The 27,990-nt window shown below is 41.5% G+C and overlaps 1 protein-coding gene across 7 annotated transcripts; it reads right to left on the bottom strand.

The window, feature by feature from the left end:
• Positions 1-127: 127 nt before the first annotated feature.
• On the bottom strand, positions 128-26,731 carry LOC103134051 (vinculin-like). Of its 7 annotated transcripts, XM_016668422.1 has the most exons (24): positions 26,246-26,730; positions 19,739-19,809; positions 17,467-17,617; positions 16,809-16,917; positions 14,710-14,832; positions 13,631-13,791; positions 13,369-13,371; positions 11,538-11,628; positions 11,287-11,434; positions 11,040-11,193; positions 10,726-10,901; positions 9,328-9,518; positions 8,965-8,991; positions 7,640-7,839; positions 7,263-7,391; positions 6,964-7,113; positions 6,754-6,862; positions 6,352-6,654; positions 6,129-6,253; positions 5,035-5,220; positions 3,782-3,958; positions 1,809-2,012; positions 1,227-1,331; positions 128-1,131 (listed from the first exon to the last, which is right to left on the bottom strand). In XM_016668422.1, exons 1-24 carry the CDS (start codon positions 26,411-26,413, stop codon positions 985-987), a joined length of 3,408 nt encoding a protein of 1,135 aa, XP_016523908.1. In that variant the 5' UTR covers positions 26,414-26,730; the 3' UTR covers positions 128-984. The 7 variants fall into 7 exon arrangements, with proteins under 7 accessions (XP_016523908.1, XP_016523911.1, XP_007546172.1 ...); XM_016668425.1 differs by lacking the exon at positions 3,782-3,958; XM_007546110.2 differs by lacking the exon at positions 8,965-8,991.
• Between the last annotated feature and the right edge of the window lie 1,259 nt (positions 26,732-27,990).

Here is a 27,990-nt window from a genome sequence, read left to right as displayed (position 1 = left end):
TTGGGACGGCTAAAAGCTACGTTTGCTCTGATACTGTAAATCCCAAACAGTTCAACTGTTGCAGAATGCAGCCACAAAAGAACTACAATTAGATAAAAAATGCAAAGCAGAGAAAACATTCAAAAAGTTTAGTTTTTTTGGGGTTTTTTTTGCTAGTAACAAACATCAACCATTACTACAGCATCTTTAATGAAACTGCATTATTTTTTTTTATAATAACCTGGATTTTGAGTGTTCAAACAATTCAAAGGGACTTTAAATAATGCAAAATAAATCCTTTGGCATCATTAAATGTAAAAGTTCATAAAAGTAAAGGCATGTTAATCAGCTAAACTTCACTTTCTCACAAATCAATACTGTCATCTTTATTAGATGTTACTAACTTTTAATAACCATTTTTTTTATTTTTAAACCCACAAGATCTTTTCGTTACTGAAATATAAACATCACCAGTGGCAACAGTGATGATGCACCTCTGTTGATTTCATAAATTTTCAGATGACTGAAAGTAAACATGAAGCTCACTCAAGACTCTTCATTTTAGTCTCAAACTTGGTGAATCCTCTATGAAGCAGACAATTATTGTATATACAACATACATTACAAAACCAGGACTGAAAAACAATGCAAATTTCAAACATCCTCTAAGCGTTGAGAGTCTCCATGTCAGAATCTGCTTTTAGAAAATAGAAAATGAGTCATGCAAAAAATATATACCTAGGATTTAGATAAAGTCTAATAACCCAAAATACCAAAAATATATATTAAAAAGTCTCCTGATAGACCTGTGTGTTTCCACAGTTGAGGACCAAAGCGAGCCAAGCTAAATTCCCACCCATAAATGAAACCTGCATGGTAACAAATCAAAGACTCCTGCCTAAAACTACAGGGGAGAATGGCTCAAAATCCTGCAGTTTCCCCTCGATACGCCTGCTCAAAATGAGAGCGGCCGTTGCTACTTTTACTCGGCGAGGGCAGGTAAGTTCATTGGTACCAAGGCGTCTTGCGCACCCAGCGGAGGGTGAATCCTGCATCTGTGCGGATCTTAATGGAGGCAGCTTCTGCTTCTCGCACCGTCTCCTTTACGGACTGCATCAAATTCTGGGCATTGTGGACCAGCATCTCCGTGGCCTGGAATGGGAATTAAACGAACGAGGAGCGGTCAGTGAATATGTAACAGGATAATACTGTTTTCCTGAAGTGCAGACGTGTCATTCTTGTGCTACCTGCTCTGACTCCTCTTCACTAATGTTTGTTCGTCCCAGCATGGTAGCTTTGACGGTGGAAAGGATCTTCAGCTGAGTGCTGATGGTGGGAATTCGTTCACAGACCTGCACAAACGGAGATCGTTTAGAAACTACAGCAGTCAAAGTTTCAGATTAAGATTAATCTAGGAGATCTGGTCAAAGGAGTATTAGAAAACATTTATTTATATTTTAGTTCAAATACGAATTTTGAAAATTATTCATATTTTTCACTCAAATGTCAAAAGAAAAATCGTACTGCCATTACAACACTCAAACACCTGAGCAGCTTTCTGCATGTTTCACCAGGTGTTATGCTGATGTACCTTGATTCGAAGCCCTCCTCACCATAACCCTAATCTTTAGCTTCCCACGCAGATCTTCCAGTAAATTTAAGTCTGGATTCTGGTTGCTCCACTCAAAAACGTTAAACAACTTACATTTATACTAAATGTAAGTTAGTCTAAATATTAGTAAATATATATATATAAAAAAAGACTAAACCTGAGTCAAATCTGCACTAGTGTATGAATAATTTTGGGCCTATCTGTATTTTTTTTTTACCTGCAGCAGGTTCGTCCTGATGCGTCTGTCTGTGCACTGCTTGGCCACTTCTTTAGCCAGTCTCGTCACCTCATCCGAGGCCTTGGCGATGTCTTTTGCGCACTGAATCAGCGCTCGCTTGTTTCCGCTCCCGCCACGCACCAGCCGAGACATTTCAGCCATCAGCAGAGCCATCCGCTTGGCTGCTGCTATGATGTCATTACCCTGTGCAGAGAAAAAGGCGGGTGGCAAGAAGTCAAAGCAGCCGTAATCAGAGGAGCAGGGCGTTGCAAAGCATTCACTGGTGAGCCGTGTCTTTGCAAAGTACTCTGATAATATAATGTAGAACAACAAAATAGTGCTGTGAGGTAATGAATGAAATGACCAAGACAAGCATCAAATGTAAGGATGTTTAACAGCCCACTGCATGCAGTATCCCAGCCGTTCATCACGTTTTTCACTTTTAACGATCATCCTGACATCACAGTCAAACTGAGGTTAGTTTTCTTGCGAGGTAATGCCGTGGTGCTGAGATGATTAGCGCAAATTTGAAACGACAGGAAGCTGAAGCGGGTTTTCATACTGAGTAAAGCAGGTGGTTAGATGTCAAAGCTGCATCACCCTGGAGTCTTTAGGAAACTGTCATCCTTGGCCTTACTGGTTGGCCAGCCGTAGCAACAAGAGTGAGACTGAAGCTCCTCCACTGAACCGTTTTATTCATGAACATGTGGAGAGGACAGTCGTTGACCCACTGTGAAACTTTAGCAATGGGATCAGCATACCTGTGTGTGTCAGCCATCTCTGAGTAAAAAAAACAAACAAACAAAAAAAAAAAACACAGCAGCAGTGAAACAGCAGCTGCAGCTGGTGGGGCGTGTCCATGGTGGGAGATGCACAGCTGATGGTTCACACAGCCACGGTCACCGTCTGCTAAAACTCCAGGAAGTGTTTCTCGTCCTGCATGGCCGTGGTCTGCATGCTTGGGTGTGCCGTGCCTTGCAGCAGTATTCATACCTCTCAAAGATTTGAAAATTTTGCCACCTTGCAGCAACATCTCTGAATGCGCTTATATAGATTTTATGGAATAGACCGACAATCGCCAATAGACCAAGTAGTGCACACTTCTGAAGTAAAAGAAAATGATGTGTGGTTTTCAAAATCGAGACGTGCTAAAAGACAACGGCTCTTCTTTAAAATTGAAGCCACATGTGGCAGAAAATTAATACTGGTCACCTCCCTGGACACAATATCTGCGAGTTGAAACTTGCTGTGGCGATCCTTTTCTTCAGCAGAAACAGGCAAAGGTGACGTAAAGACAGACAGAGTTAAATATGGGGATATCCCGAAAGAAAAGCCGTTAGAGGCTGAAAAAGACATAAGACTGAGCGGAAGTTCAAGTTTGAGCCTAAACATTATCAAATCAAAACATACTTGTGTTAGAATGGCCCAGTCAAAGTCACAGGCTTAATTTATTGGAGAATCTTTTGCAAGACTTGAATTTCTTTGCTTACAGACATTCTGCTGTGCTTCTCTAAATACGTCTGTATTATGTAGAGGTGGTAGAGACATATCCAAAAAGATAGACACTTTAAACAGCTGCAAGAGATGGTGCTCCAAAGTAAGGACTCAGCGGTGTTGAATACAAATGCATGCCGCACTTTTTAGGTTTTTATTTTCAATAAAAAGAAAACTGAAAACCACATATCCTTTTCCTTTCACTTCAGAATTATGAACTACTTCAACATTGATCTGTATGAAGTCTTTGGTAGTGCTCAATTTAAACATTTTAAACGGGTTTGAATACTTTTGCATTGCAGTGTATTTCAGGGTGTGTGTGTGGGTGGGTGTGTGAGTGGGCTCAAACAGGGCTAGTAGATTCTCCCAGTAGTCTCAAACCTTGGAAACCGTGTGTGTGTGTGTGTGTGTGTGTGTGTGTGTGTGTGTGTGTGCGTGTGTGTGTGTGTGTACGCTCATGTGCATGTACGTGCGCAGACCTTGCTGGACCACTTGCGAGCCTCCTGGTGGAGAGACTGGGCAGCTGCCAGAATGGGCTGATTGACAGGCTGGTTGGACGGCATCATCAGCAGCTCTGGCTCATAGTCATCCTCACCATCAGTAAACTCATCTTCATCATCTACCTCCCTCTCCTCTACTGCCTCCTCATCCTCAGGCTGGGCCAGGCGGGGAGTAAGACGAGTGGAGGGGCGGGGGGTTTTTGTGGTGGTCGGAGGATTGACGCGAAACAGGGAGGGAAGGAGAACCAAAGGCGGAGGAAGGGGGAGAAACAAAGGAGGAGGAAGGGTAGGGGGAAGCAAAGGGAAAGCAGGTGGAAAGGGAGGCATTTAGTTCAGTATGAGCAGCACTGAATGAAAGAACAGAGGACAGGTAGTTTAACAGAAGCATGGTGAAAGAACAGGGATAGGGTGGTGAAACGGCACGCCAAAGGGGCAAAAAACAGCTTTGATGGGAGAGGAAAAGAAAAGAGGACAGAAGAGATCTGCAAGGAGGGCTGCGAGTGCATGACGTGCCTGAGGGGATGGCTGAGTGGACAGTTCAATGATCTACCAACAAACAGGATCTAACTGCACCCAAAGTCAGCGCCTGCCTTATTACTGGTAGGCTAAAGAGTTGAGCAGTGAGCATGACAGAGCACCTTAATGAATTGACTTTTTTTTTTTGCACCTGTTTTCAAACAGATTTCTCATATGAACAGAAGATCAAAATCAGCTTTTTCAAAGAAAAAAAAAAGCTTCAGAGGAACTGAAAAGGAGAAAAGTTATGAGACACAAAGAGATGATAAGAGGATCCTTGGTTATCCTTGTTTTTATCCTCAGTGACGAAACTTGATCATGAAGTGCCAATGCTAATAAATCAATCAATGCAACATCAGGTCCTATATTAAGAAACACCTCAATATAGTATGCGGAACAGACTCCTTGTTTTATCCTTTTGTTATGCACTTTTCTTACATTTCTCCATGTAAGTGCGCGTGCCTTCAAACCGAACAGATGACAGTTTCCAGTTTTCCTCTGAAAGTGGAGTCGAACCGCCGAGCTCCACATTTCAGGACAACAAAAGAAAACTTCAGATTTTCTCAAAGGAAATCACAGGAAAAGCATCTTGGTGCCAATGGAGAGCAATGGTTCCGCTCTGCAACAGTAGCTTAAATATTTTCACTGAAACAGACACTTGGCATAGATTTTTTTTCTGTAAAGTAGTATTTATGAGTGTGTTTGTTTGAACTGACTTTGCTTGACCACTTGCGCGCTTCGTCGTGCAGCTGCCTGGCCGCCACCATCATGGGTTCGCTGAGCACCTCGCCGACCTTTTGCTCCGGGAACTCCTCGTCCTTCTCCTCCGGGGGAGGGGGACGGGGCGGAGGCACCTCGCCCTCCGGCAGTGGGGGTTTAGGCGGAGCCTGCTCGTCGCTAACCTGGAAGAGCAGAACTTTACACTCATCTTCATGTTTTTTACCCCTCATAATGAGCATGAATTTCTTACTTTTCTCTTCTTACTCAAACCTTTCTCTTTCCCAGAACACGATCATCTTTAAAAGCAAAGAGTTGCTTCACAAGTTTGAATTCACTCTGATTATTTTTCTCTTAATTTCCACAAATGTCAATGTTTCATGCATGCCAAATCAAAAGCAGGTATTTCTCCTAACATTTCAAAACTGTATTTTTTGTTTTTCCTTGACAAGACGGAGACCTGCAAGTTTAAAATTAGAAAGCCTAAAGGACACAGTGATGATCGAAGTAATTTCCAAACAGCTGCAGTGTCTCTAAATTCTCGAATTTTAACTCAAAGATGGTTGACTCTAGTTGGAAAAAAAACTCAAAATTTATGATAAGAGGTTCCCAGATACATCTACTCTGGTTTTGTAGAAGAAAAAGTGCGCTAATGTTAAATGTGCTCCCTGGACAAACCTTGAACATAGTAAAAATCGTTGAACTTTGGTTTAAAAGACATTTGTATTAAGGGTAGCTTTTGCTTAATGCACTTTTTGTTTTAGTTATTCTGCAAATACAATTTTACTTACTTACTTTACTTAAAAACTAGAGAAAAAATCAATATAAATGTACTTGGGTTAAAGTTTAACCCAAATATCAATTAGATTAATAATGTATATAGATTATCTGCTCCAAATAACCCAAACATATTTACTAGAGCCTCTAAATATGTTGCAGCACCTAATAAATTCAAACTCCACTCATATCTTGTTTCTAAAAATTATGGCAGTTGTTTGATGTATGATCCTTACAATCTGGAGAAATAGTGTCTCAGATATAACAACTAAAACTAGAGGAAGGCAGACAGTTTGAGTAATTCGTATGTGCCTACATGGAGCTGGTCCAGGTCAGGAGGCGGAGGCGGGAAGTCTGGTTCCTGAGGCTGGAAGGCTTCTCTGACTTTTCCCACTGCAGCCAAGATCCTTTGACAAGAGTCCAAATATGCTTTCTGTAGACCTGTGACCAAAATCATTCAGAAGAGAAGGAGGTGAGAGAGAAAATAACAGCAACTCATTATTGCAGCATCCTTACAAGGCTGCATTTGGAGCAGTAACCTTTGTCTTGTATGTTCCCGGCCACAGCCTTGGCGTCCATCACCATGGGTGAGATGGTGTGTGAGAGGATGTCAGACGCATGTTTTACGGTATCTCTGAACCGGGGATCTTCAGAGTTCTCCACTTCCCTCTTGGCCACCAACAAGACCCGGTTAGCTCGTCTCGCTATGCTCGTTGCCCCGGCAACGAGCATTTGGGGCTGAACGTTTGCCATGGCAACTCGGCACTTGTCAATGTCTTTTTTAATGGCTTCCTCAGAAGCATCCAACAAGGATTTGGTGTCTATGGCTTCATCGACCAGACCTAAGGCACACATGGACGAAAATGCACAATCAACTGAACATGCAGTTGCTGAAATTGCAGTGAAAATTTAAATTTAAAGCGGGTCAAAAAAGCCCTTACCGGTCAGTCTCTCCACATTGTCAATCCACTGGTTCTTCATGGTGTCAAAGTGCTCATAGGCCGCTTTGTTTCCTGGATTCTTTAGCAGGATCCGAGCAGCGGAGGTCACCTGGAGATAAGCAAACACAATGCGCTCGGATTGAGTTTGACAACCATGTGCCTCATCAGTCTGCATCATTATGCAGGCAAAACTAAAATAAACAGGCACACCTGCGGCGTCAGCTCCCTGGCGTGTTTCACGGCAGCATGAATTCCCTCCACGGTGCTCTTATTCGCTGTTCCCACGGCGGCGGCCTTCTCTGCGGTTGCTCCCAGTCGTCCCGCGTGGGTTTCAAAGTTCCCTGCACGTTCTTCGAAGACCTTCGAGAAACACTTGTTTAGGTCTAAACACATCAATCCTTTTTAGACAATAGCGTCAAAAAAGTCTGGTGTGATAAGAGAACAATTGTTTGGAGCTGAGACCGTGTTTTCTTTTTTTGTGGTTGTTGTTGTTTTGTTTGTTTACTGACCTCCTGCCTGTTGGGCGCATCAGGAGGAGCAGTTGCAGCCACCGCCAGCAGCTTGACGGGCGTGGTGGTGTCGCTGAAAACATCGGATACCTCCTGGGTCATGACCTCCTGCATATGCTGCCTCAGGTCCTGGTAGAAGCAGAGAGTGCTGCATCTATCCACAAGATGGAGCTCTGAACTAACGCTTTTTGTTACATCATCCTTAATGACTGAGTTTTATCTATATTTCTTGCAGGATTATTTTCTCCACAGTGATTGTCAGGCAACTTTATGATCTTAACTTGAGTTCATTTTATGTTGAACAATAAGCCCAAGAAAAGCTTTATTTAAATATAATCCAGCTTTTCTTTTTTTTTTTTTTTTAAGTGCAGCGATACCTTGAGGGTGTCCTGCAGTTGTGCCGCTGTGGCTCGTGCATGAGGAGCCTCAGCCTCTCCCCTGTTCGCCATGTCTGCTAAAGCTGTCATCAGCCCCTCTGTTCGGTCGCAGCGCCCGACCATGTCCTGTCGGTATGGACCCAGCAGGCCTCCCGCCAGCCTCTTCCCTTCTCCAACCATTCCTCTGATTGCTGCCTGGCCTGTGGAGTCACAAGAAAAATATCTAAGGACAAGAGTACCTTACTGGTGCTCAGTCAGAACAATGACAAGTGAATGTTAAGGCAACGGTGTCAAGTATTGCCTGTGCATTGACTGCAGATTTTTTTCTTCTTAAAAGGGAGAAGCTGATTCTGTATTTTTTGTTGCAGAAAAATCAACAGTGTTGTGAAATTATTTGACACTTTAATGATTTATTTTGTTAGCCTGATAGCCCGAGTAAATTAAAAAAACAATTTTCATTGTTCTGTTTCTTCTCGATTGTCAAAAATAACCCTTGCTGTGATTCGCTGGAGTCCCAAAGAGTCCCTTAGAAATGCCTTTGTAATTCTTCCTAAACAATACATATCAATGGCTTTGAATTTCTCTGGATTCAAGGCATGAAATATTTCAGCCCACCTCATGTTGTCAAATAGATTCTCTTTAAGTGATTTGTTGATCTGGTCAAAGAGGAATCAGAATTAATTTGTGATATAAAAAAGGGGCAATAATATTTGCACAAAGGGTTACAGGATGGCTTTGATTGCTTTTTCCCACAATACATTAGATCTTCAAGTTTTGTTGCCAGGTTATCTCTGTCCAATTTTAAAAGTGTTTCAGATGAGAATCTGAAGCACTTAAGAGCAACAACAACAAAAAACAAAGACAGAAGAAATTTCTTCTGCAGAAGAAAATACTCTTTCACACCACTTTAAAACATAGGCTTGGCCTGGTTTCTGTCATCTCATTGAGGCTTAGCTAGGCTCCTACGCTTTGCTCTCACAGATAAGAAAAATGACTCTTTCTAAAGCTATAGACAGCAGTGGCTTGGAAACATTCAGTCACTCTTTTTTTTTACAGTGACATTATTAAAACTACAATTAAAAAGCTACAATATTTGTTAAGATCACTGTACGCTACCTAAGCTAAGCTACTAGCTTAATGAGATAATAGTAGCATGGCAGAAATGCAAAACATTCAGCAATTCAAAACTGCTACTAATTTTAGCACATGGATATTCCACCAATTTTATTACTTTTTATCATATGGTGAGAATTTCAATGCGGCCCGTGCATGAATGTTATAGTGTTTCATTTTATCTGTCAACATGGCTGACAGTGAGCAGGTACCTGTGTTCCACTCTATCCTCTCACACTCTGCTCCCAGAGGGAAGCATGGGAAAGAGAGGAAACAATCAAAAGGAAGGAAGGAAGGAAGACAGCGGAACAAAGGATTAGGAAACAACACTCTGACAGAGTAAACCGAGTCATTTAGTGAATCATGCATGAGTTGAATCACAGTGTGAATGGCAGTTTCCTGAGCGAGTCACTTGCTGTCATTACAGCACAGACAATAAGCATCCCACATCTTTCATCACTACGTCTAGTAACTGATGCAAACCGTCCACTACTTCTGCACAGAGTCCACAAGAAGAAAACACAAAAAGGCAGAACACCGTTGCATCCTTTCAGCCACGATGCATGTGAACGCACCTACGCCTCTGTCATCCACCCCGGGATTATTCACCCAGCGCAGAGCCTGCTCCATTTTACCCTCCAGCGTGACAGCAGGCTTCGCTGGTCTCATGTTGGCCACCGCCCGGTTGGTCTTGGACTGCAGGTTCAGCAGAGCCGCTCCAATCTGCTTTGCCAGAGCTCGGGCCTCTGGACTGTCGCCTTTACCCCTGTCATGGTAGCACATGCAGTAAATGACTTCATTGGAGGAAAAAGGGAATTTACCATACATAGAGAAAAAACGTTTTTTAAATCCGGCCTTCACACCCATCACCTGGCTAAGGTCTTGCTTATTAACATGTTAGACGGTTTTTTAAAAAGGGAAATACCTTTTGCAAGCATTTATTTCAAATTTGACCTGTATCTTTCCAATAAAATGAATGTTTTAAAAAAGACAAATAATTTCTCCTTTCACAAAAAATGTAGAAATATTTCCAACACCAATCTAACAGATTAAAGACTTAAATTAAGTCTTTACTTTGTGTTCCTGGAAATCACACAGGAATGATGTGTGTTGATGCATACGCCCTGTTCCAGATTAGATCAGGCTTGATAATTCAGCTGTGTATACAAGCACAGCCACTTAGCTTTCTTTTATCATTTAAATGTATATCTCTCCTCATGACTATCCAGTGCTGTATTTCAGTGGGTTGCAAAAATATTTATACCCTTAAAACCTCAGAGAATTACATGACTTATGTGACAGACTGAGGGAAAGTATGCATTTTCCATTTTGATGACCATACAACTTATAGTCAGGAGCGACTTATATGTTTTTTCCCCACTTTAGGATGCATCTTTTGACTGATGCATTACATATAAATTAATACTGATGGTTATTATCATCTGCAGTCATGAGAAAAGCTAATCATGGGCTGAAAGTCAGATGGCCAGAAATAGAGAAATGAGTCTACAACTGGGTTTAATTTGTGACTCAAAGCAGAGAACATTTTTGTTCAATATATGTAGTATATACTTTTGTCACACATATATTTATACATTTCGAAGATGTTCCTCCCATTTCACAACTATACACCAGTATTGGTCTATTACATAGAGTCCTATTGAATATATATGGAAAGGCAACTGTAGCAGCTATTTTGCGGCGTTTTTCCTTTTTCGATCAGTTAAGCAGCTTGTTTATTAAGTGATATTTCCCTTTAAATTCTGCCCGTTATCCTCCTTTAAGTGACACCACTTAAATTAACGTAGGAGTGATGGGTGCGGTTCACAAGCAACAACACATTTTCCACGTGGATAAAAAAAAGCCACCTATCGGTGGCTCGTGGTTGCAGACTCCATCTAGAAGAAAAGGCCCTACGAATTAAATATTTAACCTTAATTACTGTTTATGCTTGCAGTCAGAGGAAATCATACTGTTTGCGCAGCTCCATGAGCCGGGCGGTGAGTCCTGCTATCTCGTTTATGGAGCGCAGGATGTCGTCCCTCTCCTTGGGGTCTTCACAGAGGTCTGCGATACGTTTGGCCTCCGCTAGAAGCGCTCGGATGTTCTCCTCTCCCTCAGGACCACCATTAGGATCGGCCAACCATGCCTGAAAAAGCAGGATGTAGCAGCATTTACATGTGATGTACAACACTGAACACAGTATGAGCTTTTCTTGAAAATAAACTGAAAAAAAATAAAATAAAATAAAAAAAACTGGAGGAAGCTGAATGTTTGTTTATCTGACCTGGGCAGCATCCAGCCTCCTGGCAATGGCCTGCTTCGCGTTGATTAGAGCCTCCAGTCTCCGAGCAGCACTGTCCACTTTGCCAAAGAGCAGATCTAAGCCCTGTAAGCACTGGCCTGCGCGCTGCATGCAGCCTGGAGTCTGGCCCTGGCCTCTGTCAAAACCCACAAATACGGTCAACCGAAGTACGAGATCAGAATATGCAACTTAAACACCCAGAAGGAGGAAGCACACACAAACACACTACCTGACACGCAGATCCCCAATCTGATCAGTCATCTGCCCCAGAGCCCTGCTGGTCGCCAGTATGTCTTTCCTCTCCCTCCCAGCGCACAGCTCTCCCACCTTACCAGCTTCGTCCAGAATGACACGCAGCGCCACCTCGCCAGGGTCTCCTGAGGAGGACAGAGAGGCGGAAGCACAGAGATGGGCATGTTGAATGAAACGAATGTGTTCCAGCTGAAGGTTTGTAGATGCCAAGTCTGAATCCAGGGCTACCTGGCTGTCCTTGTGGGTCTTTGAGCCAGCTTTTGGCCTGCACCATCTTTGATTCGATCAAAGCCAGAGATCTTTTCAGGGCCTCCATGTCCTGAAGAAAAAAGAGAAAACAATGATGTGTATTAACTTGGAGTTTAGCTTTTTGATGCAGGATAATATATATGAAGCTATTTCTACAGCTACGGTATGGCCTGTTGAGTTTTGGACTTGTAAGGAAAAATTCTGTAATCGAGTTTTTGGAAACTGGGTACCAAGGCTTAAGATTTAGGACATATATTGTTTCAAAACTAATGAATTTTACACTACTACTACTATTAGACTACTGCAGCATTGCCCCTCCCCCACTAGTGCTGTGCATGGTCAGACGGCTGAAACAGGGATATGACACTTTCTCTCTCTTACAAGAAAATATATTTTGAAATATATTCGGAAGTAAAACCAGTCATGGAAATCGCCAACAGCCTTGATTTGGGAAACTAAAGAGACCTGCCCACCCGTCGATCTGTTAAGCAGTCATCTGCAGGCTGCAGATATCCTGATTAATTAACAAGCTAATCTAAGCTTGTTAGATTTGTTTACTCCGTGAAGAGAAGAATGGCAATGTCTGTAAAACAGGGACATTTTCTTGAAAGGGTTAATAAGAGAACATTACTTTTATAAATACTACTACCACTACTGCTATTACTAATAATATTAGAATAACCTGCGGATAGGAACCGATGTTCAACTTTCAAATCAGGCAGTATTTGTTGAGACATATGCCTGTGTCCTATATTAATAAGTGTCACCAAAATGAAGTGTTTTTATTTAGCTTAAAACATGCAATTTTATGTAAAAAGCAGAAGACCTAACATAAGATAAATGATAAGATATTTAACTTTTAGGGGCTTTAGAGTGTTATCAGCTAATATAGGTAAAAAAAAAATAAATAAAGGCTTGTGAAAACTTCATTTTATAGGAACTTATAAATCAGTAAAATAATCTTCTGAATAAGCTTTTGCTACATTTACTACAAATAGTGGACGCTGAGTTGATAGTTATCAGTTAATCTTTATAAACCAGTAATTAGCCAAACGCTTGACTGGAAATGAGAACTGAATAAGAAACGGGAAAATAATAAAGTTCAGCCTCCTCGCATATTCAGAGAAACACTTTTGACTGCTTCCTGCGAGGAAAACAAAAAGCTTTTTCCAGCTGGGAGGAGAATGAAACGCTCAAGTGGAACAGCTCAATACAAGCCATCTATTATGAATGTGTCTGGACAGCAACCAGCTTATTTCTATAATTCATGACCCGGCGTGAGGATGGCAGTCATCATATGCCAGCACTTTCCCCTCGCGAACTGACAGTAAGTGCTTATCACAGCTCACACACTTCGCACGCAGTATCCCCACAGCAAACATATACAGACGGACGGACAGATCATTGTCTGAGGACGCTGTGCGAGAAACATGCAGGAGTTACAGGTTGGACGAGTGAAACAGATTTCACTTCTGCTGCAAACTCTTTAGCTGATGCTCTGGACATCACTTCTGCGCAGTTTTTGATTCTCTGTCAAGCAACAATCAGCTGCTCATTTTCGACCATCGGACATGTACTGACAAACAGATGCACATAAAACCATTTACTGTAGTGATGAAGCACCTTACATCACCACATCTGCTTAGAAGTTGACACAAACACTGGACACACTTGTTTTCGGATACCTGAGTGACAGATATGCAGAACGTAAGCGTGAGGACACATTCGTGTGTCGATCAGACACAAAGAAACTCATACACCCACAAGCTTGCATGCTGGAGACCGCAGAGGGGGAAAGAGACAGGCTTACCTTCTACAGGAAGGAAAAGAATGAAGGAAGGAGGTAAAGAAAGAAAGAAAGAAAGGAAAGGGAAAAAGAAAAACCAAGAGTTACACTAGCGAGCAAAAACAAAAATGGAGACAGAAAGTAAAAGAGTGAATTTTTCAGAGATGCCCCTCAGTGGGAGAGTGTTTGTCTTAAGTTCGACTTTGTGTCAAATGTTTGTGGGCAAAAAAAAAAATAAAATAAAAATGACAAAAGTCAATTTGCTTATGTGTCAAACAGATTTTACCTTGTTTGCCCAGGCGTCTTCGTCCCACGTGGTGAGCTGTAAGACTCTGATGATCTCGCTGATTTCGGCGCTCATCTTTTCAAACGTAAACCTTCGGTTCTTCTCAGCCTCCTCAATGCCGGCTCCTCGGCTGCTTTTGGTTGCCACAAAAATCTTTATAGCTGAAGACACAAATTTGATCGAATTACAGGTATTGCCAGATGAATGTTTTAGATAAATAAACTGTCTGCTAAATTAGCTATTTCTCTTGAAATCCCTCACTTATTCCCGGTTATTAGGTTAGTTCTGTTGCGGAGGCATTTCAGCCTCACGCAATGGAGAGTAGATTTGATTTGACCTCAAAAATTTGAGAATTAAATCAAGTTTAACTTTAGATGTTTTTGCAATTTTAGTATCCATTTGAAGTGGGAATATTTTACCAAAGAGACATTTTGCTGGAACCGCTTTATCCATTCCAGAACAAGTTAAGATGTGTGATTGGGATGACATATAAATAAACTGAATTGAATTGAACATGCAATCAAATATTAGTGGAGGTGTATGTACAATTTTGACCACAAGTAGATTAGAGAAAATCAGAATTCAAAGTTGCATTTTTGTTTTTTCAAAGTCTATTGAATGTGTGTGGTGTGATAATTTCACTCTGGAGACAAAAATGTTGCTTAGATAAATCCTTTACCAGCACAAAAATTAAAATCACATTGATGATGCATATATGTAAACTTCTGACCAGGCAGCATAAGTGAATCATACTGTTGGGAACTGGACCTTCACGTTTCAGCTGATACTGAAATTTTGCAAAAAACTCTATGACTTATCAATATAAAAATATTAATTAGTGCCTGTATCCCAAGCTAACTTACTTGAAATCTTTTGCAGCTACAGTAATAGCTGAAATGTTTCATCTCCTCAATATATGTTCAGTATATCAGACTGTAGATGAGGAGCTAGTGGGCGATGCATTGTCAGTCTCGCATCCCAAGCACCTAATGACTGTAATTACCAGTGTTACTATAACAACGGCTGGATGCTCTGCGACCTGCGCTGTCGTTTGCCCACACAAGTTCACCCGTATGCACCTGAGATGAGAACGGGCAGCAGCTCCTTGATGGTGTTCATGGAGCTGACGAGCATCTGTCGGTGCTCTTGGTGGGTCAGTTCCTGCTGCCGCTCCTCGATCATCTTTGACATCTTTGTCATGCCTGGTGGAAAAAAACGGAGACAAAAAGCACGGCCAAATGATTTTCAGCGAGAGTTTGAGGCGAGAGTACGACTCAAACCCTCCTCTGGGTAGGTGGCAGGAAATGTTTTTGTGACTTTGCATTTGACCCAGCTGGTACAGTGATTAACAGACACATTCGAACGTCGTTCCTTCACGAACCACTGAGCTCGAACAATGCCTGAGCCAGTGGTGTGTGAGGAAGCCTTGGCATCAGACTTCCCCCCAGTATATTAAGTCACGGCGTTCTGAAAATGTAATTAACCCGATGCTCTGATGATAAATGGTCTGTTTATGATCCTCCTGCCAGTGGAAAGACTCACTAAGACTATCTTGATGTCAGAGGAGTCAATGGTTAATTCATTTTGTTCCATCTTAACAGATGGATCTTTGACCCAAACAAAAAAATGAAGGTTAATTGTTTCATTTAGAAACCTCCTATAAACACATCCAACTCAGTGTTGTACCTTTAAGTATGTAAGTCCTTAATTTGATGGTTTAATACACTGATTAGTAAATTACTAAGAGTATTTTTTTTAAAAAGTTCACAAACCTATTGATATCTTTAGTAAAGTATCATGTGTGTTCATAGATTACAAACAGTGGTTGATTTTATGACAGTATTTTTTGACTTTAGGCCTAAAGTTGCAATATTTATGATTCCTTTTTGATCAAATTAAGATGCAAGACAACTGTTTGCATTTTCCTCTGAAGGGTGAATAAATAAAATGCTTACAAGAGCACCGTGCTTGCAAAAGTATTCAATTGCCTTGAATGTGAGTTCATGTGACAGACCAACAGAAAGCAGTGGATAATTGTGGATTGAAGGTTAAAGAGAAATGATTTTAATACATTTTATACAACTGGAAATCTACAGTCAGGCTTGTGTTTGTACTCAGTGATCTTTTTGAACAACAATAGATATGTTGCAGTTAAAGTTGCAGGTTTTGGGAGTATATCCACACGCTTTTCACATGTAGAGGGGGAATTTTTTTACTTTTTACTTATCCTTCTTTGCAAAATAATCAAACTGATTGGAGAATGCACATGAACACCAGCTTTGCTACAGATTATCAAATGGATTTAATTGTGGACTTCAATGTCATTCTAACAAAAGAGCATTCTTTGATCTAATTCTTTTCAGTGTAGCTCATTTTTATGTTGTGCTACTAGAATCTTTTTCTCTGCCTCAAAACTTTAACTCCTGGAAGATGCTTTATATATATTACGTTACCTTCAACTCTAACTAGCTTTGCCTGTCACTGCTGAAGAAAAGCATCTCCAGGGCATAACACTGTCACTACCATGTTTCACCAGAGAGGTGGTGCGTTCAGGGTAATGCGCGGTGTTTGCTTTCTGCCGCACATGCAGAGCGCCTTCCTGCATGCGTCACCAAGTGTTTAACTTAAAACTTTTTCTGACTTTATTTTTGCCACACTTCCACAAAGATCCGATTTGTGGAGTGCACAACTAATAGTTGTTGTGCCGGCATATTCTCCCACCTGAGCTGTGGGTCTCTGCAGCTCCTCCAGAGTTGCTGTGAATTGCTTCTCTGATTACTGTTCTCTTTGCACACAAGAATGTGTTAAATGAATGTGGCCCATTCATTTAGATGGACACCCAGGGCTTGAAAATATTTTAACTCTCCTACACTTTTTCTGTTTTCATGTGAATCAAATAAATGAAACGTAAGTGCATGTCGCTGTTTTCAGCTTTTTTATTTGCTTTTATTTAAAAAAAAAAGACTTCTTTGTTTGGGTCTGTTGCATAAATATGAAATGAAACACATAGAAGCTTATGGTTTTTACATAAACAACGTCAAAAAGGTTCAAGTCGCATGAACATGTTTGCAAGGCACTGTAAATATTATTTTTTTTATTATGTTAATGTGGGTTGGCATTAACAGGATCTCCTCACAGGAGTCAAGCTGTTCAATAACTTGCTTTGTGTTTTACTGACCTGGTCCGAGATTTTTTGTGTAAGTGATGAGGTCTTCCATGGTCTCCACCACTTCAGCTACTGTCAGATACTCGAGGATACCTTTACACACACGGATTATCTTACGCACCTGCAAGCACAACGCAATAACAGGTGAGATCTCGTGGAGCAAAAGCGCTTCTTTTCATAACAAGAACAAACGGCATTCAGTCTGAGAGCTCTTCTCGCCCCTCGTCGTTTCTGCGGTGTCTGTGTGTGCGTCGACAGTCTTGTGATGTTCATCTTGTGACTGAGAAAAGCTGCTCTTCTGAAAATGAGGCTGGTGATTAGACGTGGTGAGCTTAATCATGTGCCCAATGTGATTTCACTTATGGAGCTGCCATCAAACCTTCATGCAATCACCCAACCACCCCCCACCCCCCAACACACAGACATGTAGTCTGTGTGTTTGCACACGCAAACACACAGACATCCTGAATTATGACACAGGGAGGTCATTTGATCTCTGTGATTAGATCTAGCTGCATTTGAGCCTCCATTACGGCTCCAAGAGTTCCTCCTTCCTCTGTGCAGCTGCTAAATAAAGCTTTAATTCCCTGAAAGAGACCAAAGCATGCTCTGAAGGGATGGCGAGCATGAAGACACTAATGTTTACTGGTGTAAGTAGGAAAGCACACACCTCTGCTTCATCAAAGGTAAGGAGTAGGTCACTCGTTCCAGACAGAATCCCTCTGGATCCATCGATCAGGTAATCCCTCGCAGGAACAGAGTATGGATCTGCCTTAAGCATCTGAGCCGCCTGAACGAGCTTCGAGCACGAGTTCTCCACCCTGAAAACATGCAGCTGGCTTAGAACATCTTTTTACAACAAAAGCATTGACTAGTACCCACAGGCAATCGCTAAGTAAAGTGATTTGAGAGGGTAAATATCGAATATTTATCTTCCATAATATTGTAGAGATAGAAAACGCAAATTATAAAAAGTATGAAACAAGAAAAATCACAATCTGAGGTTCTATGAAGTAAATAAAATAATTTCAAAATACACTCTTCAGAAACTGAGTTTTTAAGTCACAATCTCAAAACCAGGTAAGCACTTCCACATGTGAGTGCTGACATAACATTTAGTATTTATTGACCAGAATGGATTATTGTCTTGACCCCCCCCCCCTCAAAAAAACACTTCCTTAATTTGTGTGTTAAATGAATGTGTGTCCTCTAATTGGAGAGAAAAGGGACGAAGGAAGCACTTTTGATACAAATATGTATGCGGAAAATGTAGGTGAGGATTTATCCTCACCCAACAAACAGTCTCATCCCACAGCAAGAGCTCGAGCAGGGAGTCGACAGCCAGACCACCAACTAAGTGTTGTTAGTGAGCACAAAGTTTGTCAATCAAGAAAATGCTTTCTTTTAAAAGATAATTAGCTGCACTGTTTTTGAGGCAAAATAAGGAGAGAGGTTTTGACTGCAAGTTCCTCCTGATGGTGTGGTAGTGTTTTAGAGCCAAATCATGTGTTTCTAGATGCGCCTGTAGAATTTGAATGGTGACGCAGACAATATGTTTGACAGACACATTGCTACATGAAAATAAAATATATCATATTAAACACAAGTTGAATATGAGGACAAAAGTGAGACTTAAGCAAGATTATATAAATGCCCATTACAATGCTTTTTTTTTTTTCCAATTGAGAACTTACTTCAGAGTGTGACCGCTCTGTTTCGAGAGACTTACAATTTCAAATCAATTCAAGTGACAACATGATCAACTCTGTTAACTTCAGTTTGTAAACATTTTAAGAAAAAACATGGGCTCAACTTCTAAACATGAATTTTAATCTTCACTCAGCGATTGACCCAGAGGGGATGCATTTTATGAGGATTCAAATAAAGCTAAATCCCCCCTCATTCTGACCCCATTGGTCAGGGTATCAATGGCCGATGGCTCGTCTATATTTAGGCAAGTTCGCATTCCCACATGCTCCCGCTCCTACGCCCCACAAGCCAGATTTACGGTGTAGGAGCCCGTGCATGCGTGAGAAGAAGACCAGCCGATTTGACCTGCTGGAGATGTGAATAATTTCTGTGAACCTGCAAAATATTTTAAAATTGATCAACAGGCAACAGTGGAAAATGAGGAGTGGGTGGGAAAACAAGCTGTATGTTAATGTGTCAGATAACTTAAAGAATACCAAGATTTGTATGCACCCACATAAATAGAAAACAAAAATAAAGCAGGACTTTTACTGTTTCAGTGTTCACAAAAAAGAACTAAAAAAAAAAGAAAGGAAAAGAAAAAATATCAAAAATCATTCATATAATTTTATTCTGTAAGTTTTGTTCAAGGATGCAGTTTAATTGTGTTTTTTCTCAGAAGTCAAAATTGTCATGTTGAAAGGCCCAAGTGGAAAGTTCTGACCCTGACCTCAAAATGTAACATTGCTACGTACTTGAAGCACAGTGACAGCAGAAGTAATAAGCCTTTTATTTGCAATGCTGACGGTTTGTGTTTTTTTCATATACTGTATATGCTATTCAACCTCTGTCAGTTAAGATGGTGCTGCAGTACCACGAGAGGTGCTTGCACCACAGTTTGAGAACCACAGAGCTGGGGCATTAACATTTGCATAAATGCTCTCGGTGAGCACCCTGAGCTTTTATGTCAGCTCTTTGGATGCGAGCTGGAAAACAGCTAACAGCCTCTCAGCAAGTCTGGATGCTGGAGCCGGACAAGCGCCCGGGCTCGGCCTCAGAAGTAGCTTTTTGTTGTAGCTGGGAACGGAGCCAGTTTTCCTGACATTAAAACGCCTGGAATCCTCTTTTCAACAAGTTCTCTGTGTGCTGAGATAAAGTCCATCATTTCCAGCATTTTGACCCTCTCAGACAGAGATACAGTGGCAGTCATTTACTTTTCCAGAACATGCGCTCCGGTTCAGCAACAGGCTTACTTAATAAAAGCAGGAGGCATGTCTCTCTTCATCACCTGGTCCTCTGTGGTTTGAACTGTTTCCTTCCCCACCTGAAACACACACATATTTATTCTATTATCATTAGCTGCAGCAAGACAGGAAATGTTTTTTAAAGGGCACTATTAATAGACTGAAAGGGTGAATGAGTGTGTATCAATTCACGCCTATTCCAACCATGCATGCATGTCATTTCTCATGAGCTGGGAAAAGCAGCTTGGGGTCCAGTTCATTTCCCCTGTCTGTTACTCTGCAGGCAAAACTAACTATCTTTACTATTAAATCAGATGAAAAACATATGAGGAATTTAGTTTTATTTCATTTTTTTCAACTTGTAACATTATTACTCGCCACATGATTCTTCTGAAGACGCTCAGTGCTACTAAACTACATCCTTCACACACACAAGCGTGAACAGCCTTACACGGACATGCACACCCTTTCCACTAAACTTCATAATCACAGCTTTAATTATTTTAAATTAACTTGCAGCCCTCAAATAGTCAAATAAATGTGTGTGGTCCGGCATTTCAGTCTCCACAGGGATTCTGAATCCCAACAGATTCCTGGTTGAAAGCCTTCAAAAATATAAAATAAACTCTCTTTCTCTCTCTCTCTCTCACACACACACACATATATCCCTGAGCATTCACACGTTTGAGATGCAATTACTGCAAAATGATGACATCAGTTTCTTCCTGCTGCTTCGGTGAAATTTTGTTAATAGACTTTTTGGCTCCAGAGATTCAGGAAACGGCAAATGGGCTGTGGTATCTGTATGAGCTGCAGCGATTTCTTATTTTGACCACAAAAATTTTACTCAGAAATATGGTTTATTGGTTAGTCTTAGCAATCTAACAAGAAACCATTCTGTTCAGTGTTAGTTGATTTTGTAAACAGAATAAAGCTCCGTAATGCTTATTGTTCTTGCAGTACCAAATGAACAATATTCATACTGTTTGACCTTTCTCTTATTTTCCCCACATTACAACCACTAATTGGTTTTACTGGTATTTTATGTGATATACCAAAAAGAAACGTGCATAACTGTAAAATGGAAGGAAAATTATACTTGCTTTGATTTTTTTATTTATATTTTTATTTTTTTACAAATAAAGATCTGAATAGCTTGCATTTATTTGTGTTCAGCCTTGAGTCAGTACTCTGCACTCCAACCTTTAGCTGCTGTTAAAGCCGCGAGCCTTTGTCTCTAGCAGCCTTGCATATTCACTAAAATGTTGACCAATTCTTCTTTGCAACAGTTCAGTCAGATGGGGTAGAGAGAGTACCTGACAGCCAGCCAGAGATTCTCAATTAGATTTAGGTGTTGACCTTGGCAGAGCCGACCAAATGACTCCATAGCAGCTCTAGATGCCCTGCCACTGAAGACTTACGTCCTTTGCAGCATCTAACAGTTTATCTTACTGAATTGCTCTGCATTTAGATCCATCTATCTTCCCATCTGCTCTGAGCAGCTCCCTGTCAAAGAAAAATATTCCCACAGAATGATGCTGCCATTACCATGTTTCTCCCTGGGGGTGGTATTTTTAGCGTGCAGTGTTAGGTTTCCATCCCACAGAGCATTTTGCATGTATGCCAGAAAGCTAAATTTTGTTCTCATCTGGCCAGAGAATTTTTATTTTTTTCCCCCATATTCTTTATGTGCCCTTTACATAATGTGGCCAGCTTTAAAAAATTAAAATAATATAAATTATATATAAATAAAAGAATTAAGTACAAACCAAATTTGGACAGTATATGAGCCAAAATTAAAATTGCTGTTAATATCTGTAATATCTGTATTTTAACATTTGTTTCTTTTATGCAATGCTCTTAAACTTTGTTGTTTTCTTTTTGTCTTTCTACTGACATAAAGTCATAGGACTATTCCTATGGCAATCCATAGGAATTTGTGCAATAAAATGAAACATGGATTGCTGTGTCAGCAGGTTATTTTCACCTGAGCTGTGGATCTCTGCAGCTCCTCCAGAGTTACCAACAGGATCTTAGCCGCTCTCGCTTAGAACCCTGCTAATCATGTTCTAATCTGTGTTTGTCTATCACATAAAATCCAAGAGGGTAAATTGCTTAAATAAAGAAAATTTGAAAACCTTTTTTGTCTGATTAGAGGAAAGAGTGACAATTGTTATATTCATTTGCATAACAGGCATTGGGAGGAGAAGCATAAGAAGATCCACAGAATGTCTGCCTGCATTTGAATCACTTACAACTTATTTTCCAGAAACCATGCATTGAATACAAAAATAACATGGTGTAGGAACTGAACAAGAGTTTAATTTGTAGGACGCAAATTAATTTGGGGGAACTTTAAATTCAGTTTACAATTTTGTGTGAACAAAACACACATAAAAATAAATGAAGTAATGGTGCACTTTATTATTAAAACCCTACTATATAGTTTCAAAAAGGTGAAACTGAAAATGTCAAAATGACCTGATGAAACTGATCTGTCTTGAAAACTTTCTTTGTTCAAAAAATACTCCTAAGGAATGCAGTTCTACAAGTGTGACGACCCGGAAGGGTCGTCCAGACAAACTCTGTTTCCTGTAAGCAGCAACACTTGCTATCGATTGTGCAATGCATTAATAATGCAGAGTAAAGTGGTTTGCAGAGGACATTGAAGCGGGCTGTACGTGGGGTTCGTACATCTTTAATAGACGTGATTGTTCCAGCAGGAAACTGACAGCCATTGATCACAGCTATCAAACTGTGCTTTGTCTCACCTAAGACTCACAACTTCAGACAGTTTCTTCAGATCTTGAAATACACAAAAATGCTTCTGTGGATTGACTGTAACAAAGCTCATCCCAGACATTTTTCTGTCAGGACCAGCATTACCTTCTGCAGCAATCTGAGTTTCAGTAGTCTGGTGTCTTCTAGTTTTCTGGATCTTGTCAAAATCACTCAACTCTGAAGATACAACTTTTTACTGGCTATCCAATACATCCCACTAATAATTAGTGTTATCCATTTTACCTCTCATCAGTCGACATAATGTTATGCCCAGTGTGTCAGCCATCATTTTATCTTCCGTTACTTAAAAAGGAGGGTTTGCTGGTGGTTTAAAGACACAGATATCTGCTCTTACATTACAATGAAGTTGACATTATCGTCTAGTGCATCAAATATCCCTGTTTTAAAGTAAAAAAGGTCACAGTTCATCATGAAGTCACCAACTTTGACTCATCTCTGGTTTGCCAAAGAACAAAAAGAAAAGTCTTTTTTTTATTTATTTTTTATTTTTTTATTTGTTGAGGTTTGGCAGAAACATGGACCTTACTGACCTTGGTGGGAGCTGGCACATGAATTAAATTACATTTCCTTTTAAAACATTTTCTTTGGCAAAATGTTGGCATTTCTTCCACTGTCTTATCTTCTGCTCGTTATGCATCATATCATCACTGTATTGTAGGTGACAGGCCTACTTCTCACATACCTCCTCTCCCTCTCTGTTCAGAAAAGTGTGCACTTTCTTTACTCAGTGCTGAATCTATTTATTCTTCCTCTCCCCACCTCCCCCCACGAAAGATGCTCTCCTGAAGGAGTCCATGTTGACTCCTGCAGGAGCAGACACTTCTATCCCTGAGCCAGCTCTTCAATCAGCAGAATGCTAAGAAACGCTTGTGCTTCCAACCAGATGCACCAGAAGCAGCGGTATGTCCCACATCTTTAGCTGAATCTGCATCAGCCCACGCTCAATCTCAGGGGGGAGGGATCAAGAGTGACACTGCCTTGAGCGATTTTAAGAGTCTTTGTGGTCCAAGATCTTAAGTGCAAACGCCCCTCCCTTCTTCAGCCCACCTTGGATGGGGTTAACTGTAACCGTATCAGTGTTCATTGGGACCCTTGTGGTGACATTGGCATCTTGCTGTATAGCATACTGCGTTAACTCGGTCTGCACAAGGCTAGATATGAGTCAGCCTTCTAAAATAAAGCCTGTGTGTGCCAAACAGCTTCACTTTTAGGTTTTGGGTGTTCTTTACATCCAGTTAACTTGATCTACCCAGCAACAGAGTGGTGGATGTTTCACAAGCTGCGTTCTCAAGCAGCGTTGGTGCTCTTTTGTCACCCACTTCTGTAGACTTGCAAATCTGTCAGCAAATGCATCTTTTTCTCCTCTGCCTGAAAGAGAATAAGTAGTCTGAAAGCTTTTCTCTTCCTTTTCTTAAAAATACACCAGCGGTTCTCAACGCTGAGACTTTTAAGTGCATCCTTCTTCGCCTCTATCGTGATATCTTCCTCATCTTTCTGCTTTTTACTGTACATCTCCATCCCGAGAGCTTGTTCTGTGTTCAATAGTTTCCTGTGAAACTCCCTGATCCCTCCTCCCGGACTCTCATATCCATGATGTGATACCCAGCGACAAGCCTGAGGCGGCTTTTAGCCTCCTTCTGCTTGCTGTCTGAATGAAGTAGACCCACAAGAACAGAGAGAGAAGGAAAAAGTGTCTGACGGCCAGCAGACATCGAGGGCTCAATAGAGATGAATAGCATTGCATCAGAGTAGATTCACTTTCTTATCTCTAATGCATACTGCAAATTACCCATTCATCAAATTAGTACTTCAACTCCTATCCTAAATGGAGTTGATGCAACAATTTTCTTTTTCGGAGTAAACTTGAAGAGCAAATCCTTTAAATTGCAAACGACAAACAAGAAATACAGAAAATCGGGGTCTAAACAATCAAATATTACATCAAAGCATCCAAAATCATCCTTTAGGATGATTTCTATTGACCGCATTTTTCCTGTTTTTATAATGTAAGGGATTAGATGTTTACTTCTGTCTTCTGTTGAATTCTCCTGAGTGACCAAGCGAGAGAGTAAAGATCACATCGATAACGACCTAGATCAGCACAAATGATGTAGCCCATACTGATTTTTTGTTTCTTCCAGCCAGAGCACACACAGGAAGCGTCAATATCTGACTGAAACTGGGCTCTTTCTACTCAAAACACCAATGTGACTCAGTTGTATCACAGATGAAATAAAGGAGAAAGTGAAGATGAAAAAAGGAATAAAAAAACAAAAACAACGAGATGAGGCAAATCTTACTGCTGAGTTTCTTCATGAAACCTCGAAGTTTCTGGTAGTTTGACTCAGTTTGTTGAAGCTAAAAAAGCAAAACATGTCTCCTTTGTGGCACAAGTGACATTTCTCCTGTCACTGGTCTCCCATGCAGAGGAGCATCCTCTGAATTCAATCCACCCTCATTTCTTCCACCCCACAAATCTCATACAGCTTAGCTGCCATCAGGGTTGCCAAATCTCTCTCTACTGGAGTACCATGACATGTCATTTTTTTGCAAGTTGCTCAAGTCTATATATTCTAAGTTGACATAAGAACATTTAACACAACTGAACACATCTGTGTCCAGGCTGTGGTCGCTGGATTACTCACTGTAAATTCTGCTCAGAGGTAAAACTGTGAAAGACTTCTTTAACATTTCTTTAATTGGCAGAAGCTGTCAAAACAGCAAGACGGGAAACTCAACACTGCACAATGTTGCAACCACAGCAAGTCGGGTAGTAACTCTGAGTTGACAACTAATTACTAATTAATTACTAAAGATATCTCCACTTACTGACTCACTTCCGCTCAATTATACAAAGATAAAGATTGATCATGACAAGTTCCAGACCTCAAGTCTTCGGAGGGCGAAGCCTTAGGTCTCTGCTTTTGTCACTGAAGTGTGACGAGAGTCTAGGATGCAGACTCAAGTCTCAATCTCTGGGCTATGTTGGCTACTTACTGGTATCAAAATGACAATCCATACTTTTCTTTTTTTAATCAGTATTAATCATCTAAAAAACGGACTGGTCAACCCTGAACTTTACAGTTCAATACTGAACAGAGGACAGGGAGCAGAAGGAGGGGCTGGCCCAGGGGACCATTCGTGATGGAACCGCCACTGGGCATCAGCACATCCCACTGTTTTTTGTTTGTTTGTTTGTTTAATTTTTAATACTGACCGCACCCCCCCCCACCCCTCTCCCACTCCAACTCCAAGCTCCACTGAAAAGTTGGCAGCTCTCTCTTCCAGTCTGTGCAAAGTTTGACATTTCATGTTGCGCCCTGACAGAAACACACACACACACACACACACAAAAAAAACTAAAGCAGGAGCCTGTCACACAAACAAACACACGCACACATCCAAGCGTGAACCTCAGCTGATGCACGACAGCTTTATGTCTTTTTAATGGTGAGTGAGGAGCAAGTTGGGATTTCCAAGCCATATTTCTGGAAGCCACAGAAAATAATCAGCTGCAGCTCCAGGACAGTTTTATGGTCTCTTCTCCTCATGATTCACGGAACTGAATGAATAAACCATAAAGCCGGCGGCTGTCTGGACCCCTCATCGATCTAATCGGTTCCCAGAACCGCAGGAAGTTTGGGACAGAAATTTGACGCTCGGGCAGGATTTTCGCCTTGCCTTCCCCCCCCTCCCCCGAAACTCGGGACTCACCCGCACAAGGTTGCTCACAGCCGCCTGCACCGCGGCCACCGGCACCGACAGGTCCGGGATGGCTTTCCCATCCACCTCCCCCTCCTCATGCATGATGACCAGGTGGGAGATCTGCTGGGCCACCGGCTCCAGGATGCTCTCAATGGTCTTGGTGTGAAACACCGGCATCGTGAAAGACTTTCAACACAGCCCCGACGGAGGAAAAAATAAAAAATAAAAGGCAGCTGGTAGCTCCAGCGCTGATGATCTTTTATTCCCTCTCTCTCTCTCCTGCTCCTCTCCTCCTCGGAGACAGACACCGAGCTGACAGCCCAGCCCTTTCAGAGGAATCCTGCCTCCTCTCCCGAGTACCTCGGTGAAAGCTGGACTCGAGCGGACGGTGTCCTCCGGTGGGAGCGACCCAAATCGTGACAGAAGGAATCACCGCCCTCCGCCCAATCAGAGCCTAGGAATACAGCTGCCAGGCTGCTCGGTGCGCACTGACGCTCTCCCTGCTGTACGCACACACTCCGCAAACTAGAGCTCTTCCTAAATTACGTCATGCGTGCCAGTGCACCCTAAAAGGAAAGTGTTGGGGTAAGTTAATGAGTCCTGATGGGAAGAGACTCTCTGAGATATAAGAGAAGATCCGGTTGCAGGTGAAACATCTCCAAGCCAGTGAGGTTTCGCTCTGTGCAGCCCTCAAAAAGGTCAGCCTCTCATGGTGGAGAGCCAAATCAGCACCTCTGCTTCGTAATGTGTGAACCTAAACGGGGGAGTTTCGATCCTTTTTTTAAATTATTATTATTAATATTGAAGCTTTAAATCTCGATCTGACATTTGAGCCGTGTTCACTAAAAGGTAGGCCAGGAGTTCATGTCTCCAGGCCTCAATGTCCAGGTCTAAATAAAGACCAAGGATTCAGCTTGCTGCAGCCTGGAGCTGAAAGGAGTCTCAAAGATCACCACATGGCACCAGCGTTTCACTAACCTATTGCGTTAAAAACAAAGATAAAGCTGGATATTCGATTATTTCAACAACCACCTGACAGTGTGCCAGCGTGAAACTGTGAAACCCCCATGTTATAATGCCTCTTGTCTTACTTTTGGCACGCTGGCTTGGTCTTTCTCAGTGTGAGTGTGTATGGTTGTTGGTGGTGTTCTCTCTTTTTTTGAAATCTGATCCTGTGTTGGGGAAACTGGACACCCCAACAGCAAAACGAGCTGTATTTATACCCCCGACACCCCATACTGACCAAAGGGCCTGGGGCCAAGTGACCCTTGCTGTGTTTATGTATGCAGCGTGTCCTGGTGAGAAGCTGCTATCCAAACAGGACAGACTGGACATTCTGGTGCTCCTGCAGTCTTTTATCTGCCATCTCATCCCCTCTCCGGAGGAATTGCCCTTAAACAGGAGTAAAGTGTTGCACTCGCTGCATCTCAAACCCATATATGGATTTAGCCCAAGTAAAAGAAGGAGTAGTATAAACTAGCGAGTAACTGACGAGGAGTAAGGCAGGCGATGATTGGTCGCAGAAGTCCTACTGTTAGCAATCTGTGTATGGGCGCTTGTCTAAACACAGTTTGATAGAAAGCATTGCTTTTGGTCTCTTAAGAAGGTTTTCAAGTATGCTTTCAGCAGCAACCAGCTGGAATGTGATTCCTTTCAACAAAATGTGCCGGGATGCTTGGGAGGCCACTAATGATTTGTTTTCATTGCTGCAGAAGTGATGTAGCTTTCCCTGTGAAGTGTTTCCTTTCACAGAG

Source organism: Poecilia formosa, unplaced genomic scaffold (assembly GCF_000485575.1).
Source record: "Poecilia formosa unplaced genomic scaffold, Poecilia_formosa-5.1.2 Scaffold15, whole genome shotgun sequence".
NCBI lineage: Eukaryota > Metazoa > Chordata > Actinopteri > Cyprinodontiformes > Poeciliidae > Poecilia > Poecilia formosa.
Note: the sequence above shows the minus strand (reverse complement) of the source record. Positions and strands in the feature narration are given on the sequence as shown.